The sequence below is a fragment of the Grus americana genome, chromosome Z, assembly GCF_028858705.1.
Source record: "Grus americana isolate bGruAme1 chromosome Z, bGruAme1.mat, whole genome shotgun sequence".
Lineage (NCBI taxonomy): Eukaryota > Metazoa > Chordata > Aves > Gruiformes > Gruidae > Grus > Grus americana.
The window spans coordinates 79,655,520-79,677,496 of record NC_072891.1 but is presented as its reverse complement, the minus strand read 5'-3'; the positions used below and the strand labels follow the sequence as shown (position 1 = coordinate 79,677,496).

At 42.2% G+C, this 21,977-nt stretch overlaps 1 protein-coding gene across 4 annotated transcripts in view; it reads right to left on the bottom strand.

The window, feature by feature from the left end:
- The window catches only part of RASGRF2 (Ras protein specific guanine nucleotide releasing factor 2), a 131,962-nt gene extending 110,725 nt beyond the window's left edge, over positions 1 to 21,237 (bottom strand). Inside the window, exon 1 of one of the 4 annotated variants that reach the window (XM_054810426.1) lies at positions 21,204 to 21,237. Coding sequence is in view for 2 of the 4 variants with exons in the window: in XM_054810423.1 (XP_054666398.1) it covers positions 20,662 to 20,946 (285 nt within the window). In the remaining 2 variants the exon portion in view is untranslated. Of the gene's footprint in view, positions 1 to 8,779; positions 8,825 to 20,661; positions 21,067 to 21,203 lie in introns of those variants that run through there. The other 3 variants (XM_054810423.1, XM_054810424.1, XM_054810425.1) reach the window with 3 other exon arrangements.
- Positions 21,238 to 21,977: the final 740 nt, after the last annotated feature.

The window sequence follows — 21,977 nt, the reverse complement described above, 5'->3', positions numbered from 1 at the left end:
ATACTTTCAGCTAGCATAGGTCCAAATTACCCAGGTTCCTCTCTATTCCCCCCCAAAAAAGCACTTTACTGCTCATGTATTTACATACACATGAATGATGACCTGAGGCTTTGGGCTCATGTTACTAAAACTATGTTATATCATTTGTCAGACTAGTAATGATTACTGTTAAGACTTAGCACTGAAGCTAATGAACTATTTTTGACACAGGATCACCACCACTTCAGTGTTTATTTGCACACATAGGACTGTTAGAACTGCAATCACACACAAAAGATTTTTCCAGTCGATTATGTGAATCAGATGCATTGCATAAAATTGAAATATGTCAGTTTTACAAACAATTCTTTTCCCACACCATGACTTAAACATACAAAACAGGTTCATAGCAAAAGGTGGCATTAATTGTTAAAGTAAATACATTTTTCTGTGTGTGCATAAGATGCATTTAACCTTTCTTTTATTTAAAAACACACAGAAAACTACATGCTAGCAGCTTTTACATTTAGCAGTGAGATTTTCATTTTGTGGTTCAAGAAATTTTCAGTGGACTTCTGCCAAATTTTGTTTTATACTTTAAAAAAATAGAAAATGCTCAGAATAGCTATCTGTAACAAAAGTAAATAAGCATATATCAGCACTGAATGAATGCCCAGGCAGTTAGTCATACAAAATACAGTAATTTTATGACTAGACTGCTACCTGAACTAGAATTACTTTAAGACCAGTTTGATATGCTGAATGTCAGTCATAAATGTGACTGAAATGTAGATGTTTCCTAAGTTATGTTAGTGATAGGTAAATCTATAGTAAAAATAATAACTACATTTTAATTGCACTGCAACATATTTTCTTAACATCTAAATCACCTTTCCTCTACGAAAATAATAAAACAAACATAGCATCTTATGTCCAAAGCAAAGTTTTCTTGCCAGAGTAAATTATCCAAGGTAGCATAGAACAAGACTGTCTCTGAGTATCTATAAGAAAGCTTTACAGTATCAACCAATCAAGTGTTAAAACTGCAGCTGAAATTCAATGTAAATAAATAGGAAAATAAATACATAGTGAAAGACAATCTGCACTTTACAAGCACGATAATAAGCCCTGAGCTGACTATGCACTGATCTGGCCTTGGGGCTATAAGAGAAAGCCTCAGGTTTGTGGCTTGGTACTGACAAGAGAGACATTCTGAGAACAGCACGGGAGCAAAACAGAAAATGGCTCTACGCCATAATGTATATAAGTGGCCAAACTGCATTTTGAGTGCTAGGTACATCCTGGCTTGATGCCACCAAGCTGAGTGGTGTGGTTGATTCGCTGGAGGGAAGCAATGCCATCCAGAGGGTCCCTGACATGCCGGAGGAGCAGGACCATGTGAGCCTCATGCAGTTCAACAAGGCCAAGTGCAAGGTCCTGCACATGGGTCTGGGCAATCCTCAAGATCAATACAGACTGGGGGGATGAATGGATTGAGAGCAGCCCTGAGGAGAAGGACTTGGGGAACTGGTGGGTGAAAAGTTGGACATAAGCCAACGTGCGCTCGCAACCTAGAAAGCCAACCGTGTCCTGGGCTGCATCACAAGAAGTGTGACCAGCAGGTTGAGGGAGGTGATCCTGCCCCTCTACTCTGCTCTTGTGAGACCCCATCTGCAATACTGCATCCAGATCTGGGGTCCGCAGCAGAGGAAAGGCATGGAACTGTTGGAGTGAGTCCAGAGGAGGCCACAAAGATGACCAGAGGAATGGTACACTTCTCCTTTGAAGAAAGGCTGAGTTGGGCTTGTTCAGTCTGGGAAGAGAAGGGTCTGGGGAGACCTTATTGTGGCCTTTCAATATTTAAAGAATTATAAAGAAAATAATCCATACTGTAAAGACGTGTAATTTCCCACTAACAGACCTTCATCTTCTAACTTCATCAACCAAAGTGGGAAACAAGATGTGGCCATTGGTGCTGTTTATGTTTGCATCAGTGCTGAGCACTTCTGTCTGTGTTGGTCTGCGCATACTGAACACCCAGGTTTTGTGCGTGCACTGCTGCACGAGGCTGTGTGCCTTGGTACCGGGCAGACACGGCAGCATGAAGCTACAGGAGGTTCATCAGCCCTGAACAGTACAACATTAAGGTGTTGATTAAAAATCAAAAGGTATTTCTTTGTGATAATGTGTAGTGAGCCCTCAAACTACTTGCAACAGCCACTGGAGACTTTAGAAGTATGTAGGGATTCAAAAAGGCATTAACATTCAAAAATGGCTATTAACTGTAGAGGTATGAACTTCAGCTCAGGGTATCAGGACTGAAAGTTGCTAGAGCCTAAGACCGCACTTGTGGAAAGCATCACACATGCCCTGTTATGATACACTTATCCAGCCATCAGCTGTCAAAACTAAGAGAGAGTGGAGATTGAGCTCAATGAACTTTTGATCTATGGTGGTCAAGCTTACATTGACATAATCCATACTCTACTCTTGCTACTGTTACAAGAATGAAGCTAGCATTCTGTAAAATTAATTATGCAATAGTTATGAATGGCATGTAATTAAGCCTGATTTATAACAGGGTTGATACTTGGAAGTGTGACAACTCTTCAGAAGTTGTCTAGTGCTCTCAGTTCCTAAACATTTTTAAGAAGTTACTCTACGCACCATAACGATAAATCTCCTTGTCCACAGAACCAAACCGAACACATTGTGTTTTGCTTTGAGCCATGTGAACACAACCAAGTTGCATAGCTTTGTTGGTATTTTTGACCTCACTCATCTTTCAGGCTAGGAAGTCAAGATGTAAACATTATCTGGTAACAACAAATTGCACCACATGACATCACTGCAAAAACATGGCAAACTTTTTTGTTTATCACAACAAAAAATACTCTAAAATGAAAGGTCTATAGCCATATGCAGCCCTCAGCACTAAAAGGCTCTCAAATAAATTGTAGGTAAGTACCTTAATGGCCTGGATACCAACACGGTCTCAAGAAAACAGTAAGGGTTCACACTGAACTAAGAGAAGGCAGCAGCATTGCTCCACATCAAGACAAGGATACATCAATAGAACACAGAAAATCAGAAGGGGGGCCTCAAAGGTTTATTATTTATTGTGAAATGTTTAGCTAGGTAAAAGTACCATAATTGCCAGTTATCTAATGTTCTGCAATGATCAGAACATCTCAGGCAAGGCACCAGACGTCAGTTTCCAAAACTGAGTGTAGGTGTGTGACTAGGAAACCAATTTTAATGCAAGTTTTCAAGACTTTTTTTTTCTAATACATTAGATGATAGTATACACTTAAAGCAATCATATTATTCTTGCTGGCTGTCAACTGGTTCTGGAAAATCTAGTAATGAGGCTAACCATAAAGAAGGTGTGCAAGAGTTATTTTTAAAAGATGACCTGTGTTAGGGATAGAAAAGTTACATATTAATTTAAAAAACGCTGAGCCTGTGTGTGTTGAGTGCCAAGTACAATAAGTAAGAATTATTACTACCACATTTGGAGGTCCCTGATGGTAGGAGTTATGTAGGCAAAACTTCATAAAATACTTTTAATGAAGTAAATTTCATGAAGTACATTTCATGAAGTACATTTCAGGACTGCGAGAAGGAGCTGTTCTGTAGACTAAGTAAAACCGTATGTTTGAGTTAATGCTTAGGTTACAGTGACACTGTTTAATTTAGGGTAAAATATAGTGCACTGGTCTTCTAAGGAGAACCATTGATCATTAGCTTTATTGTGTAAGCCCAATTACTTTGTATAAACAATGCATGCCTTGCCAACAACTATCCTAGAAGAGGAACTAAAAGACTGATAAAAAAGGAACATCCTGCCCTAGAAGGTGCTGAAATCTGGACGATTGTCAAGTTTCTTTGTGCAGTGTGCTAGTTTTGTGGAATCACCACCTAGCACCCATCTTTGTGCAAACATGAAATTAAATATCTCGGCTCTGTGTGTAAGATTGGCTTATTGCACACCAGGTACCAGACCCCGCTTGTGGACAACAGTTCAGGATGATGAGAGAGGGTTAAGAAAACCTATACTTTGGAAACATAACAATTTTTCAAAACATTGAGATTTGCTGCCATGCTCCAAATATTAATATTTTAATATTTAATAATACTAAATAGATTGTATGTAATATTTAATAATATGCAAAATAAGATATTGTTTAAACAGCTGAATTCACCTAGAGACCTAATATGTTCCAGCTCCAGAAACAACTTAAAGTGCATATCGGCAAGTGTTTCCAAAAATTAAGCTGATTTTGCTGAACTAGTACATAAGAACAATTAATTCAGCAGTTTCTTTTAAAACAAGTATTTCAAGTGCTAAGCTTAAGGACATCCTCAGAGCAGTTTTCAGTAACAACATCAACAACAAAAAAAGTGCATCTCTCCATGCTTCTATGTCCATATTTCATATTTTGTTTTACTGATCACAAGGACTTTTTCTGTCTACTCTGTGTTTATAATGCTAACAGGTGCCAACACTTCCATTTAATCCAATCTGGAATGTCTGCTGTATCTTACTGTGCCTTCCTGTGTCTATGTATGGTAAGCTAAGCATGCCTAGCTCTAAGACGCCTACAGTTATACAGCTTTGGCTCCTCCACGTACAAGCAGTATCTTCTAATTTAGCTTCTCTGAGTATTTAACAGAGGGCACTGAAATTGATTAAGGCTTTCTGCATACCCAAATGGCTGCTACAGGTTTAAATGCATCAAACCGGCTAAAGAAATGTGCTATTATTATCTCGCAGGAAGAGGTTATTTGCTAAGGGTACTTGGATATTTTTTATGACATATATACAAACAATGTTGTCCCCACACCCACCCCGCCCAGGAACAGGGATGAACTCACAGGTGGCCCAACAGAATGATAACATCAAAGCAGCACAGGGGTAGCACGGCTCTGACCGACACGTGAATCCATTAATCATAGAACAGTTTACAATACCGCATATTTTCTCAGTTACTTGGAGGAGATAGCTTTAGGAATAGCTAATGTCATCTGCTTAATGAAAACCTGCAGTTACTCTTGCCTGTAAAAGAGGACTTTATTAAGGCAGTCAGACATCAAAGGTTTCCAGTACAGCTACCTGATGGAGGAAAAGGGGCAGACAAGGAAAGAGAAGAGGATTTGAGACTTTTTAGTGCCAGTCTTGATTTTCTGAGAGAAAGAGGTTTTATAGTCTACTGACAGCTATATAACCATAAAAACTTGTGCTATGAGACAGTTTTTGTTCAACATAAACCCTGTAAACAGATATGCCCATCCTTAGTGACAAAATGGGTTTTAAGTATCTCACTAAACTAGTTGCTCCCTTTTAAGTCCGTAATTTTAAAAAAACACCCAAGAAACTATGTTATGTCATACTCTGTTGTGCCACGTTGTAATCCCAAAGTTAAAAACAAGAGAGGGTGCCAACAATTCTGGGCTGAAACTTTCCATATTTTTACCTTAGTAGCCTTGTGCTTTTCTCAAAACAGTTCATGGAAAACTGCTGCTGTTTAAAGCAGATTTGATATATTCCATTATCCCAAATACCAACTAAAAATTAGTATACACTGACACTCTCTCAACACAAGTAACCCATCATCAAAGCTGCAGGTTATATACACAATACATGCAAAACTGGATACTGATAGGGGTATTGCTCAGTGATAATTAAGTAATTTGCTGTAGCAGGGGTTTTTAAGAGGGTAAGGGGGGGCAGCCTGATTCTGATAAGCATTTTTAATCAAATGAATCAATTGTATTTGCATACACTTCTTTGGAAGCAACCAAAAACTCTCTTCCAAATATGTTTTCCATTAATTGTCCAGATTTCCCACAGCACTCCACCCCACTCATATCCTTCCTGACCTGGGTTACTTAAAAATAGCCTTGAATCAAGAAAGAACATCAAGAACATAAATGGAAATGGCAGCTGATCAATCCCTAATAAAAGGTACATGGTATTAAAGCAGATCAGGCACCTGGTCCCACTTGATATATTTAGAAGAGTCTAAACTCTGAAGTCACTTAGTTTAAATAATCCACTCCAGTGAAATTATATGAGATATACACACGGTAAAGGAGAGACACACATTTTTATTCTTTTGATGTAAAAATCATGTGTTTTTATAAAAGTAAGTGGAGTAGGAATACACCCTTACAACACTTAGCCTTGCTTGGGGTGTTCCAGTTTTATACATTATGCAGCTTCACTACCTCATAGGTATTCCTTAACTATATCCCAGGGGGGTAAAGATTAAAAAAAAAAAAAGAAAAAGAAAAAGACACCTGAATAAATACTACCGACAAGTAAAGGACACAAGGAAGCTTGGGAAGAAAAAGGGCAACAGAGTGATAACACACTAGAGCCAACACTAGCCCTTCGGGCAGTTTCTTGAATATACTAAAGCTTAAAAACCACTTTCCTCTCTTTCCTTCTGTCTCTATAATAAATATAGCCTGAAGAAGATCGAAAGCTATGTTACATTTCCCAGGATATCAAAACTAAGTATTTTGTAAATATTATTACTGCTCAGCACAAGAAGACGACAAAAGCAGAAAAATGCTGAATTATGTATATACTCCAAGTACCTCAAGAGAAGGAAAAAAGCCTTCAGCCTTAGTTAGCAACAGTTATATCACATTCTGCTCATTAACGCAAAAAGTTTAAAGTTAAGTTTATTCTAGTTGCACAATTTTTTCCTGCTACAATCTAAATGTTTGCCAAACCAGAATGACTACTTCAAATTTAAATCAGATGGGAAATGATTAAAAAGAAAACAACCTCTCTCACTCCCCCAGAAAACAGAAAAGAACTGAAGTAGAAAATAGATGCCACATACATGCTGCACTAATGTATGCAAAAAGAAAAAAAAAGCACATCGCAAACACAAAAAGCCAGAAAGGATTTTCATCTTTCTACTTTTCAGAAAACTCTTAGAAATTTTGAATTCAGATTTTTATTATGGTTCTCAGTAACACACCAGCTAAGATGCTGAGCCAATATTAAATTTCGTCCAGAGAAAGAAAAGTAAGTCTGATCACTGTACAGCAACTTAAAACAAAGTCCTGGCATATATATTTCTTTTCACCCATGATTTTACTTCCTGACAACAAGCAGAGCGGAAAATGTAAGAAAGTGAAATGGGAAGCCCTGCAGTTTTCCCTTACAAAAAAAATTCCTACTATTTGAGCCAACAGTTCTCTCTTAGAACTAAATGTCCTGGGTGAAGGTTCGACATCATCTTTTACTTGTCCTCTGGGCCTGGTCGTTCAGTCAGTTCTCAATCCACATCACTGTCCACTTCTCTAACCTATACTTTGTCAGCTGTCTACAATGATGATGTTATGGGAGACAGCATCAAAGACTTTACTAAAGTCAAGATAAACAACCTCCACTACTCTCCCCTTGTCCACCAAGTCAATCACCTCATTGTGGAAGGCTGTCAGGTTGGTCAAGCATGAATTCCCCTTTGTAAATCCATGCTAACCACTCCCAATCACCTTCTTGCACTCATGTCTGTGGGAATGCTTTCCAGGAGGATTTTCTTCATCACCTTCCCAGGGATTATGGTGAGACTGACTGGACTGTACTTCCCTGGATCTTTCTTTTTGCCCTTCTTGAAGATACAAGTGATACCTGCTCTCTTCCAGTCTTTAGGAACGTCTCCCAATCACAATGATCATTCTACGGACTTCAAATCTTCAAGCCTGCAGTATGAGGTTCACTCAAGCAAAAAGTTTTGATACTATTGGATGGGATATAAAACATTATTAAAGACTATGGACGGATTCAAAGTCATTGGGTCTTGTGTCCCTGAGTCACTCAAGAATTTAGAAAATCCTGAATTTTTAAATTGAACTGGAGTAATTTATAGAAAAATCCCTGCTATTTTTACTGTCAAATGCAGACATTATAGTAAGAAGGCAAAGTCCAAATACCTAAACATATTAGGAAAGATGAAAAGACACTATTCAAAAAAATGAGATGCCTGGGATCCCGCATGTTTTTCTGTTCTTAGTTAACAAATCTCACACTCCACCTCAGAGGTCAAAAAGCAAAATCAGAGACAAAAATCTGAATTAGAGCTCCTTTTGGACATTCAGCTTCTTCTACAGGTCATTTAAAGCTGACCCAACATTTAGTCTTACACTTGTCATGTAGCCAATTCGTTAGGTCTTCACCTGATGTCTTACACATTTCCTACACCCTAGACATATAGTACCTGACCCATAAAAGGAAAGGTATGGAAGTCTGGCAATAGCAAGACCAAGCAGCCAAGATATGAGTTAAGAAAGAAAGGGGCTGCGTCACAAAGTGGACTGTGGTCACAAGGGTGTCTGCTACAGGAAACCATCCTGCGAGCACGAGAGGTGAGGAGATACATGAAGGTGAACACCCAAGGACTCCCAGGGAGATTACAAATATTACAGCTATTACTCTCTCAGGTATAACCCACACCTTGCAGTGCACTGTCCGCAACAGCTCTTTGAGGCTTACACCACAGTACTTTCTTCCAAGCTGGTTGCATGGAAGCTGAGTAAAGTACATTAAATCTTGATTTTTAAAGTATCCTCCTGTGCACTGCACCACTGTCAGATTAAGGAGACTTGGTTGCTTACACTTCTCCACCCATCTTGAAAACAACAGTAGAAAGTCAGGATCTCTCAGCAGACCAAGAAATAAAAGCTGTTGCCCTGGAAGCTACTGAAGCAGTTGCACAAGTAGGACATAATGCATTTGAGAAGCCATGAGAAAGGACACAAGTGATGAAGTAAGTCTTACACAGGTACTTGGTTTTGTTCATGTGTTCCCTCTTGCTAGCATGTTGAGGCGTTTTCTAGCATTACCTGAATGAAACAAGCACAGAGACTAAGGAAACTCATACAGTATTCCCAGCACTGCACACGAGGCAATTCAGAAGCACTTCATTAATATTTGTGGGGCAGAAACAAGACCACAAAAACAAAACCAAGCAGTCTGAAATCTACAAAAGGCAAAGCAAACACTGAAAGTTAAGACTCAGAGAGGACAACACTGGAAAAATGAAGTAAAATGTGCGTACAACCATATAGTATTAGCCTAGCAGTGAATTTCAGTGATTATGAAAATCATAGGTCGTGACAAACACCCTGCTAGCACAAGCAGTACTAAGAGGACCTGCTATAATTACAAATAACTTATTCACAAAAAAAAAAACCCACGAGAAACTCACTCCAATTTCAGTGAAGTGCATCAAAACCAAAATGCCTGAAACAAGAGGTGGTACAACTGAGGTCAACGGAACTACTGAGAGCATTTTGCCTGGAAAGACAAATCTGCAAGGTGTACGCAACAGGTCTCAGTGGCAGAGGGATATAAAGTCATGAATTACAAGAGTAATATCCCAGCTGCAGGATTAGGCACTTCTCAGGTCTGACCACGTGCTTTTCCTGTGTGCAGAAACATGCACATGATACGTTATGATTCAGTAACCACTTCTGCGTTCACCCATTAAGTCACAGATGAACACCCTAAAATACTGCAAGGATAAACAAATATCCCCATGCAGATGGTGTTACCCATATGCTAGCATATGGGAAGCACTATTAGGCCTGTTTTACTACTGCAGAAGTAAGGCAGTCAAGAAACTGACTCACCAGGAGGCCAAAGGGAGTGAGGGGCTCAGGAAGCAAACACACCCAGGATGTACATAACCCAAATTGCCATCCTTCTACTCTGTACCACCCAGCCTATGAACACACGTAACACACATGCACATTAAACTATCTTCAAAAAAGTAAAAATAAAATAAAAAATCAAAGTAGTATTTGCAGAAAGTCAATGAACTTTAAGAAAATGGGTCGGGGCGATCCCAAGCACAACTACAGGCTGGGCAAAGAATGGATTGAGAGCAGCCTTGAGAAGGACTTGGAGGTGCTGGTGGATGAGAAGCTCAACATGAGCCGGCAGTGTGCGCTTGCAGCCCAGAAAGCCAACCGTGTCCTGGGCTACATCAAAACCAGCATGACCAGCAGGTCAAGGGAGGGGATTCTGCCCCTCTACTCCGCTCTTGAGAGACCCCACCTGGAGTACCGCGTCCAGCTCTGGGGGTCCCAGTACAAGAGAGACATGGAGCTGTTGGAGTGAGTCCAGAGGAGGGCCCCAAAGACGATCAGAGGGCTAGAGCACCTCCCCTATGAAGACAGAGTTGGGCTTGTTCAGCCTGGAGAAGAGAAGGCTCTGGGGAGACCTTATTGCAGCCTTCCAGTACCTAAAGGGGCCTACAGGAAAGCTGGAGAGGGACTGTTTACAAGGGCATGGAGTGATAGGACCAAAGGATAATGGCTTTAAACTAAATGAGGGTAGATTTAGACTAGATATTACAAAAAAATTCTTCACTGTGAGGCTGGTGAGAGACCGGAAGAGATTGCCCAGAGAGGTTGTGGCTGCCCCATCCCTGGAAGTGTTCAAGGCCAGGTTGGATGGGGCTTTGGGCAACCTGGGCTAGCAGAGGGTGTCCTTGCCCATGGCAGGGGGTTGGAACTAGATGATTTTTAAGGTTCCTTCCAACCCAAACCATTCTATGATTCTAAAAGCTATTTTAAAATCAGAGCTGGGAAGATACTTGTTCCCCCCCGCCCCCCGCCGCCCCTTCTATGGAAGGTAAATTTCTCCATTTATTTATTTCACATGGAACCACTTGGCATCACTCTAAATTGTCAAGTAGATCTGAGTGCTTGCCTATACTTCCTTCACTTTGCTGGCACACAGCCAAGTTATCTGCTGCTAAGCTACAAGAACGTAGTGCAGGATTCAGGGAAGAGTATCTCTCTCTAAAGCGTTTTAGTACTAGTATACATGGCGCAGACATGACTTCTCTGAAGGTCTGCAGCAATTTTCATACTGCTGATGACGGAGCTCTCTCAGGTCGCTGCACATTTTGGACCGTATAATACTGGACACCAGCGACCTAGGCTTTCCCTCAGGCCACCAAGTAATGCACTTATGAAACTTCCATCTGCAGCAGGCAGCAAAAATACGAGAAAAACTCTAGTCTAGGGCCTATGAGCTTACACCCACTACAACAACAAATCTGCAGCAAAATGAATTGTCTCTATCTGGGTGTTTCCATAACATAATCACATGGGTCAAAAAGCTTCATTTTTTTACATGTATTTGTACCTCAATTTCATGTTGTTTTTTGGTTTTTTGGTACACTTTTTTATTTCCGTTTTTGGCATTAGATTACAAAGTCAGGTACACAAAGGTTAGAAGAAGCAATCATTTAAGGCTGCCTTGTGTATTGTTAATTTAGTCCCATGCATAATGACTGCAGTCCTTTATTACATGATTCTTCTTCCAGGAGATCCTTGTTCAGTTACCACATACAAGTGAGACATGATTTCATGTTCTGCTTTATCTTGATTCTTGAATGCATGTCTCCCTGCTTTATCTATGGCACACTAACCAGCAGAGTTCAGAAACTTATATGATGTCCTATGACACTTATTCCATCATTCAGATGCTTCCTTAGCATTAATCCATTTATTTTCACAACAGCCAGTGAGATAAGAAGGAATTACTGCAAATATGGTCAACACAAAAACCAGCAGTTTCAGATGCAACTCAGTTCGGACACCTGATCTGAAAAACCATCAGTCTTTGGTATTTAAATGACACCTCTATTTGTTTTAACCACTACTTTCACAGAGATCACTTCTACCTTTGTTGCATGAGCAGCATCGATTCACAGATTCACAGATTGGTAGGGGTTGGAAGGGATCTCTGGAGATCATCTAGTCTAACCCCCCGCTAGAGCGGGATCTCCTGTTCAGGTGGAACTTCCTGTGTTCCAGTTTGTGCCTATTGTCCCTTGTCCTGTCACCAGGCACCACTGAAAAGAGTCTGGCCCCTTCCTCTAGACGTCCACCCTTTAGATATTTATAAGCATTGATAAGATCCCCTCTCAGTCTTCTCTTCTCCAGGCTCAACAGCCCCAGCACTCTCAGTCTTTCCTCATAAGAGAGATACTCCAGTCCCCTCATCATCCTCGTAGCCCTCCTCTAGACTCTCCCCAGTAGCTCCCTGTCTTTCTTGAACTGGGGAGCCCAGAACTGGACACAATATTCCGGATGTGGCATCACCAGGGCAGAGTAGAGGGGGAGGATAACCTCTCTCGACCTGCTGGCCACACTCTTCTTAATGCACCCCAGGTACCATTGGCCTTCTTGGCCACGAGGGCACACTGCTGGCTCATGGAGAGCTCGCTGTGCACCAGGACTCCCAGGTCCTTCTCCTCAGGGCTGCTTCCCAGCAGGTCAACCTCTAACCTGTACTGGTCCCTGGGGCTGTTCTTCTCTAGGTGCAGGACCCTACACTTGCCCTTATTGAGTTTCATTTGGTTTCTCTTTGCCCAACTCTCTAGTCTGTCCAGATCTCACTGAATGGCAGCGCAGCCCTCTGGTGCGTTGGCCACTCTTGCCAGCTTAGTATCATCAGCGAATTTGCTGAGCGTACGCTCTGTCCCCTCGTCGAGATCATTGATGAGTATGTTGAATAAGACCAGACCAAGCACCGACCCTTGGGGCACACCACTAGATACAGGCCTCCAACTAGACTCTGTGCCGCTTACCACAACCCTCTGGGCTCTGCCATTCAGCCAGTTCTCAACCCACCTTACTGTCCACTCACCCAACCCACACTTCCCAAGCTTGCTAATGAGGATGTTATAAGAGATGGTGTCAGAAGTCCTGCTGAACTCAAGGGAGACAACATCAGGCATCCTACCCTACATTCCACTGCTGCAATTGTACAGACATTTAGAGAGTTTGTAATTTATTCAAAGAATGCTAAATAGAGGCTTAATATTTTTTAAAAAGCAATATAATGAGCTTGCTGAGTTCAAAAGATTGCAAAGGACACAGTGTAGTGCAATGGCAATTTCACAGTAATTTAGGATCTTGAACCACATTAGGTCAGATCTGCAGAACAATTAAGCAGCATACAATTCTATTACTCAACCACTATACCACTGTCAAAAACACAAAAGGCAAAAAATGGACAAAAGTGACTGTTCCACAATGCCATGAGAGGAAAGGAGAGAATATAATCCCTGATCCTTTTCAATAGTTAGAGCATTTAACTCTTAAAACACAATCCATTTTTTCAAAAGAAGTAGTGGAATTGATTAGATCTGCCACAATAAAATGCTTCCACTGTAAAACTGTGGAAGTAAAATCACTTATAACAATATACCTCAGTTCAGAATTGGCATTTTATTACGCACTTAATAAAAGTTAGTTCTGAGCTCATGGAAAATACAATAGAGATATTGAAATGGCTGGATTGAATTGGGGAAGCCTCTGCTTCTGTGTACACTGATTCTGTACCTCAAACAGAAAACCTTATGGGATTGGTAAGTCAAAAAAACATTGGAAGCTAGACTGTAAGCATATGTTCCTAGACATCTACTGCAGAGGCACGGTGTTAAAAAAAACTCTCCCTCAATCAATCTTCAGCATCAGTAAAGGCTGGTAGACAGAAAAAAAACGAAAAGAGGTACTACGTGGAATCTCATTTTCCTTCAAGTATATGACAGGCAGACAACACTGTCTTTCTGAATTGCTGTGGCTGGTCAACAATCAGGGAACAAACACTGACATTGTTTTCAATCCAGACAAAATATACACCCCCCCTACTGGCAGATCTATGAAAGAGTACCTAAATTTGGCCAGTCCATTATCACTTTAGGAAGCACAAAGTGAGAAAGCTTAGAACATTCACACTGAAAAATGGGTTCGTGTTGCCTCAGACTCCGCAGCAGCCGTGGTACCAAACTTGCTTTGAAGTGGTGGATCTAGAGAGGTGTGCTACTGCTAGCAGCAAAAATCTGTCGTTAAGAATGGCCAAAAGCAGGGACTTGATATTTTCAGACCTCGCTACCTTCACCAGCTGCATGAAGTCTGTTAATGATTTACTGCACTGAAGGGGTTCTTTTTGGTGTGAATCTGCTCCACTAGACGTGGAAGTTGCACCACGGGACACTACCTAGATTGCCTCACTTGCAATGCGAGCAATCAGCTGTCTACATATGCACTATGCGCTACCAACTGGGTTGGGCGTCGCTGTTGCTCAAGATGCAATATGGACATACATGCCAGGAACCACAACAGGCTGCACCAAATCGTGCGCTGTCCCTTCCCTCTTTGCATGAACTACTCAGTAATGTAGACATATTGCAAGTGGAAAAACAAGACTGGTAACTTTAATGTATATGGCCAAATTGAGCAACCATGACAGCTTTTGTTGTACATGCAGATTCTTAGGATGGAAAATACTCAGCAAGTGGATAAAAAAAAAAATGGTGCTATATTACTAATGATTACATTGTAATACATAACACATAAATGCATAAAGACAGTTATAATGCTGCCATATTACTACAGAAATAGAAGCAGCTCTGTCTGGTGAGAAATTAATATGGGTAGCATGCGACCAGAGATCAGGGTACATGACTTACCGGTCTGCTTAGATGATGATGAAGAAGAAAAAAATCCAAATCTATTTTAAAAGTTAAATAAAGGCAAATTAAGATAAATTATTCAGTAGATTAGGGACTGACTTGCTTTTTTTGTGCTCAGATTTTTTTGTTTTCTACAAATTTCCTCTTACATTTGAGGAACTAAACAGATCAAACCAAATCAATACAACTCTGCCAACAAAGGAGACAAAACGAAAAAAGTAGTAGCATTGGCTGTAAGACTGGTGGAAGAATAAAATTTGTGTTAAACTGTTATTATACTGTATTTTAAATGTTGAGTGTTCACATTATCAGTGTGAGCTACACTGCTGTACATAGGTTCTGGTCACTTTGCACAGCCTTCATGTGATGCCTAAGGCTGAGAAAGTGAAACACATTATTCTTACATGGTAAGTGTCTGTGTCACTTTTTTGGTCTCTACACTTTGGGATGCATTTTTAATTTAGTTCTAACCAGCTTCCAGTCTTTCACTCGCTGACATTTCACCTGTTAGCTAAAAGGATTTCCCAGTAACTCCACAAATACGCCTTTGCCAAATGTCATTTGCCTGGGATCTAATTATTTTTCCAATAACTTAATTAAAGAGTATGCACTTCTGTTAAAGCATACTGTAATATTTCAGGCTCTTACGATACCTCACAGAGAAACGTTAAGGATTTCACCCTGTGGTTTCTCTTCAATAATACTTTCTCACCAAAATCTGGTCTCATGACCATCACTCCCAATGTTCTTTTAATTACTCTTTAGTCTAAGATATTCAGGCAGTGTCTTTTATTGCCTTTTACCCTCAAGCCTAGAGACACTCAAGAACAGAAAACAATGGATCAGTCTCCAATTCCTGACCAAAGTCACTTCACATGGATCAAGGGAGCCAAAGGCTTAATATTAAACTATTCAATGGCATCGATATTCTCCAAGTTACGTCTATGTGAATTTAACTAACTTTTCAAGAGGATGGCATTTAAAAAATAAACTAGTTATACCTGTAACTCACTTCTCAGCTGGCTAGATTGCCCACTTCTGCATAGTTACAAACAGCCCATTTCATAACACTACAGTAAAAACATACATTTTCACGGGTTAAAATGAAATGCTTAAATTTTGGCAAAATAGCAATAAATATGGCCATGAGATTTTCTGTTCTTCTATTTATCCCCAAAATGTGCTCATTACTAAGCAAGCAGGTAAACACAAAACATTTATCAAATAGCAAAGTTCAGTCCCTGGAGAGATCACAAGGGTTTCTATTTATTTACCACCTGTTGCCTTAGGCCAGAAAGCACACTGTAAATTCACTTTACAGTTCTGCACGAAGAGCCAGAGGCAACCACTTCGATGCAGCTTGCCTTAAGCGCAACGTCAGCAACTCATTTTGCAGTTACTCCTTAAATGCATCTCAAAACCACTTGAACCAATGTATTTCGTGAATGTGTTCACAAACTGTATCGTCGCATGACAGCAACTGAACGGTGGAGGGGGGACAGGGGTTACCTGGGAAAGTAAACAAGTGCTAGTTACCCCAAAGTTGTCTTCATGGAAGAACCATTTAAAGACTCTATTCTGAGAGGGTCTTACAGAAACACTAATCCTAATAGCGCTAAAATCTTAAAACTTTCCCGCTGGCCACCTTTTTTAATTAACTCCTTCTGTTGAAGGTAGTTCATCAAAAAAAAAAAAAGTTTAGAGGGGAAAAAAAACCATCAAATTTTTTTTCTTCTTATGTACTGAGAAGACAAAATCATCTATTATTTTTGAAATGCTGCAGGAAATTTCTAAAACACGGGCATCTCCAGTGGACCTTTGCACTGGGACATTCCAGTTACTTGCCCACACGCAAGCAGTAAGATTTATGGACAATATTATGCTGGAAGGTGGGAAGCTATCTTGCCAAAAAGTCAGCTGTCTACTACATCTAACAGACAAAGGATGCTTAACAACACATGGGGGGCAGAAGGAGTGTGGAGTGTGTGTCCAATAAAATTGAAGATATGAACTTTTAATTCATTGTATCTTCAGAAAAAATGACCTGTAAGTGCTGTTGCTAGGTTTTATATACACTGAATTAACAGAGAGGTACAGCAAAAGCTGTTGGTGGCATATGCCTGCCTTATCACTTCAAGGAATGTATGTAAAATAGAGAGATTTCAAACACTGCAAAACCACTATGTCCTTTATAAAATAAATACAGAGCTACAGTAAGCTGAAAAAATTCAAATAATTGGATTCTGTTAATCTGTGGGGACATGGACTTAATACTGCATTTAATTTTGCTAAGTGGGAGGAAGATTATTGCAGGCAAGATACAAAGAATAGTATCTGGTCAAATCGTGTAACATTTACAAGCTTAAATACACTAAGACAATTATTAATAATTATATCAGAACATTTCCACGTATTCAATCCACAGTTACAAAAGAAATTAAACATTCAGGCCTCCTCCCAATGCAGACAATAATAATAATAATATTTACATTCCTCTATTCACATGGTTCCAACAGTCTTTAAAAAAAATCTGTGAACTTGCTGGGTAACAAGTGCCAGCTTCCTATGAAACACTGCAGGAATCATCATTTTTAGGCATTTTATTTCACTTTTGAAAGAGACTAGCCGCTCGCAGAGACAAAGCAGTTCTCCTTCCAGAGCTTTTGAAACAAAAGCTGAAATTCATTCTCATTAAGTCTGTCATTGTCACAGTGGAAGACTTGCTGGGAGCTGCATTTGTTTACAGCCTATGGTTTCTGTGGGAAAAAGCAGTGTAACCAATACCAGAATCTTAGCTGTTCACCTGTAGTATTTTCATGTCCTAATTTGCTGGTTTGAAACTCAGCTTCTTCCACATTGTTGTTCTTTCAATAAATCAGAGCAGAGAGCTACACCTGTTTGGCATTTACAAAACCTCTTCTAAAATCTGAGGGAGATCAAAACACTTTACAAATAAAAACTCCCTCTACAAATCACTTAATATCTGCAACATACTCGATTTGATCCCATATTCCCAGAATATCAACTGATTCATGCATTATGCAGTTTGTTAGTATTAATAAAGAAACTTTTAACAGAATCTGCTTGGAAGCAAATACCCTTCTGAAGGAAAAAAATATACTAATATCTTAATGGAATAGGCACACACCCCCCCCCCCAAAAAAAAAGCACACATTCTGTCCTTGCTTTTTTTTTTTAAGCTCTTAATACTTTAATATTATAGCAAATCTTATGAAGACATTTGGAATCTTCCACAAAATGATGGTACAGCTCCTGTAATACTTTAACGTCTGCTCATGATGGACTGCTGAAAGGGCGTAACAGGACCAGTAGTGGTTAAATGTGAAATCACTAAGCTGCTGGGATTGTCGGGAGCTACATACCCAAACCTAAACACATCTGTTGACCAAAATGCAGTCTCCTGTATAGGGAAGTATGGCTCCAGCACCCTCCCTGCTGAACTCTGGCAACTTCTCAGAACAGTTCTTACCTGGCATATGACGTGACAAGCAATCCTTAAGCAACTCGAACTAAAATTAAACGGATCTGCAAACTAAGGAAAACAAAATCTATTTGTTCTGCATGCATTTTGCATAATCTTCAGTTACATAACTTAAAGAAAATGCATTGTGTTTTCCAATATCCACTCAAAGGATGCTAATGAAGCTCTCTTGTGTGATTAATTCTTCCTCCTCTCTCTCTCTCTCATCTGTGTAATTCTATAGCACATATCACTCTAATGTCTAAATTACCTAGGTAAATAAAACCCAAACAAAAAGAGATTATTTTTTTCTTTTCTCTATTTTGGAGAAGAGAAATCTGATTCTTCAAAAACTGGCATAGAGCTTCTTTTTTTTTTTTTCCATTCCATTAACACATTTCTGTGGTTAAATCAAAGCAAATTAAATATAGGCAGTATTTTTACACTGCCAGTAGTTAACATGTACGACATTGAGTTTTCATTATCATCTAATTAAAATAACTTTGTCTTCCTCTGTTAATAAACTGAAGCTTAACAGTTTATTAATTTACACCTGTAAGAATACAAGCACATCTTCTGGATAAAAAGGACTGTTTAATTTTCAGGTATTTCTCTTTTTTTCCTGTGATTGATCAGTTTTAGTCGCTGAGGGAGCTTCCTGTACACCTTAGGAAGGGTTTGTCTCTATATGAATATACAAACAAGGGTGCACTTTAACGAGTAAACATCTGTAAGAACTACTAACACTCAAAAGTTTTATTCTGCATCAAGCGAAAGGTGAATGGGAAAAAGATCTTTTCTGATGGTCTTCCCTGAAAATTCAAACTAGGATCCCATGAAAAAAACCTGACGTGCTCTTCTGCCTCTTTAATAGCAGTCTGCTACTATTAAAAGCATGAACATAGTTGATGTTTAAAGCAAAGCAAAATTCAGCTTCATCCCCTGTAATTATTTTGTCTCTGCACCACTAAATGTAATTACAAACAACTCAGACATTCATCACTATAAAAGCACAACTTTTAAGATTCCTGCAGAACAGATATGGAAAGGCATTGTTTTCACACAGTTCTCTTAGTCAAGCCATAGTTTAACAACACTACCAATAAACAAGTGTACTAAGCCAATGTAAAGCAGACAGGGAAATATTCATGTTTAATTTCATCTAGGGAATCCTCCAGCATTTCATTTATCACTGCCTATAAAAACATGCCTCAAAGCAACAAGCAAGAATGTGATGGACGAACATGACATAACCACAACCATCCCAACTTCCCAAAGTTCACCTGATTAACTATGTACCCACCTCAAAGGCTGCTTCAGCAAGTGTTTGTTCTAAATGGGCAAAAAAGCACAAACATAAGGCAAAGTTCTGAGCTCTCCCTGCAAAGTTATCACGCTAGTGCAGCGCAGCACGCAGATGTGTTGGTTTTCAGAAGCTGACTTAGGTCTGTGTCCCTTTCTCACAATCAGCAGGAAATGCCTGCAGTCAGCTCAAAATCACCCTCCTTACAATTACTCAAACTTTTCTAAACCAGTTTGATACCTGTTTGGTTTCTCCTATTCAGGGAGAAGGGCACTAGCCCACCCCAGATGCAGATTCAAACAAATTTCAAGCAGGCAGCAAATAAAATCAAGAATTTACATGGGGCAATAGGAGGGATGTGGTTAAGATGCCCGATCTCTATCTACGCTGAACAATTACAGTGTCCTTTTCTTCACGGTTATGTAATACACAGATAGTATTTAACCACTCGTTTGTTTGACACATGCATGTCAAACTGATCAGCTTTCTGGGGGGGGGGATTCTGGCAGTTCGCGCGTTATCAACTGTCACCCCTCACAGGACTGGATCCCACCAAAGTTCTTCACCCAATGAAAGCCATGCAAGATCTGCCTTGAGCGTTGTGCCACCATTTCTATCGCAAGCACAATCAGCTTCACAACACCTGCCCAGCAAAGAACCCGCTGACTTCTACTGAATGGCGCATGCTGCAAATCAGGGCACACGCTCACCACCCTCGCTGCCCAGTCACCAGTCCAGCTCTCTGAGTGGTTCCCAAGGAAGAGCTGAGGGCCCGTTACCCCTCACAGCATCGCTGAGAGAGGCAGAAGCCCCACAGCTGCCCAGCGACGGGCTCAGCGACTCCTTAGAGTACCCCTGCGCTGCTGTGGTACTTTGGCCCCTCGCACCCTCTATTTGCTGAGTTTGGTTGGAAATGTGCAGCTGTATCACAAAAGTGTTGGCATCAAGACAACTAAGACCTAGTTTGTGAGATGCTACTCTCTGGGCACCCTACTGAAATCAGGCGTGCAGACACTGGGGAAAAAAAAACAAGAAGAGTTATTAGATGGGATGGGAAAGTCACTGGCCTTGCCAGTTCCTGAGCGGCCGCTGCTCTTCGAGCGCTCTGGGAGCGGCACTGTGCCTCCTGCGGACAGTCACCGTCACTCTCCCAGAGGGATGCGAGGGGAGACGGCCCGAGCGCCCCGACGGCCGGGGCTCCGGCAGCGCCTCGCTCTCCCCTCGCACCGCGGGAGCGCTGCGCCAGGGCCCTCCCTGCCGGTCCTCCTCCCCGCTCCTGCCTCCATCCCTCCGCCCCGCAGCCCAGCCCGAGGCGGGCGCTCCCCCCGCCGCCCGAGGGGAGCGGAGCGGCCGTCGGGCTGCCCGCGGCGCGGCGGTACCTGCTTGTCCAGCGCAGCGTCCTTGGCGCTGCTGGCGGTGCAGCCCTTGGGAGCCGGCACCCTCTCGCAGTTACAACCCTCCAGCATGTACATGCCGGCGGGCCGGGAGCTTTGCTCGCCCTCGAAGTAGAAGAGCACGTTTTGGTAGAGGGCGAACCACTTCTCGTGCCAGCGGTTGGTCTCAGCCGTCTTCTTGCTTAGGTGGCCCCGCTTGGTGCCTTCCCTGCGGGCTAGCAGCGCCAGGTACAGGGCATGCCCCTCGTTGTACCGCACGCTTTTCTGCATGGTGGCCAGCAGCTTGCGGCCGCCCGCCCGCCCGCCCGCCGGGGAGCCCAGAGCCCGCCCAGCGTACGGCACCCTCCGCGGGCGCTCAGCGCACCGCCACCGCTTGTGCCGCGCCGCGGCAGCGCTTCATGGGCGCCGGCACGCACCGACGGGCGGCACCCGCCTCCCACCCCGAGCTCCGCCCGTCCCCCGGGGGCGGCTGCTGCTAAACCCGCCGCGGCATTCCCCCCGTCCTCTCCCTCCCGTCCTCCACTCGCCTCCCTGTGCTGCCTCCCCGACGCCCCGCGGGAGGAGAGCGGGCGGCGGCGGCGAGCTGCCCCCCGGGCAACTCCGGCGTGACGTGGAGGGATCAGCCGTAATCCGCTTTGGAGAGCAATTTAAAGAGTAAAGTCGCCGCCGCAGCGCCTTGGTCCCTCCCTCCACTTGGCGGCGGGGCCGCCCCCTACCCGACGGGGGGGGGGGGTACGGGGGGTCACCGCGGGGGGAGGGGTGGGAGGGATGGGGGGGGATGGGGCACCTGCTGGCAGCGATGCGCTTGGGTTGTACGGGACGAGGCTAGAGCCGCTGGGTGTTTTGGGGCTTGTGGTTGGTTTCCAGGTAGTTTTCGCGTTTTCCATTCTTTGAGTGAAAATCTTGGAAAGCAGCAGGGCTGGGTGAGCGCGGCTGCGAGAGTCGGGTAACTTCGTTTTCAGGCTGCGTGGCACATTAAAGCAAAAGAAGTGAAACCCAAGTGAAATACCAGAAACCCGTTACTTTTAACCCGATATTCACATTTATTAAAGGCAAGGAGGGGGAGGTGAACGTTGCAGGAGGTCTCACCCTGGGGAACTACATCCCCGCACCGTCCTGGGCATCCGCTTCGTGCACCAATAACCCGGCAAGCACCGCCGAAAGCCTGCCGTGTGTCAGCACTGCCTTGCTGCACGCAGGGACAATTTATAGATCCCAACTCTCGCTGCCGCCGCTTAAGGCAGCCGTGGCTGCACCACACAGCATCGCGGCCAGCACAGCCTCCAGCTCCCGGGGATGCA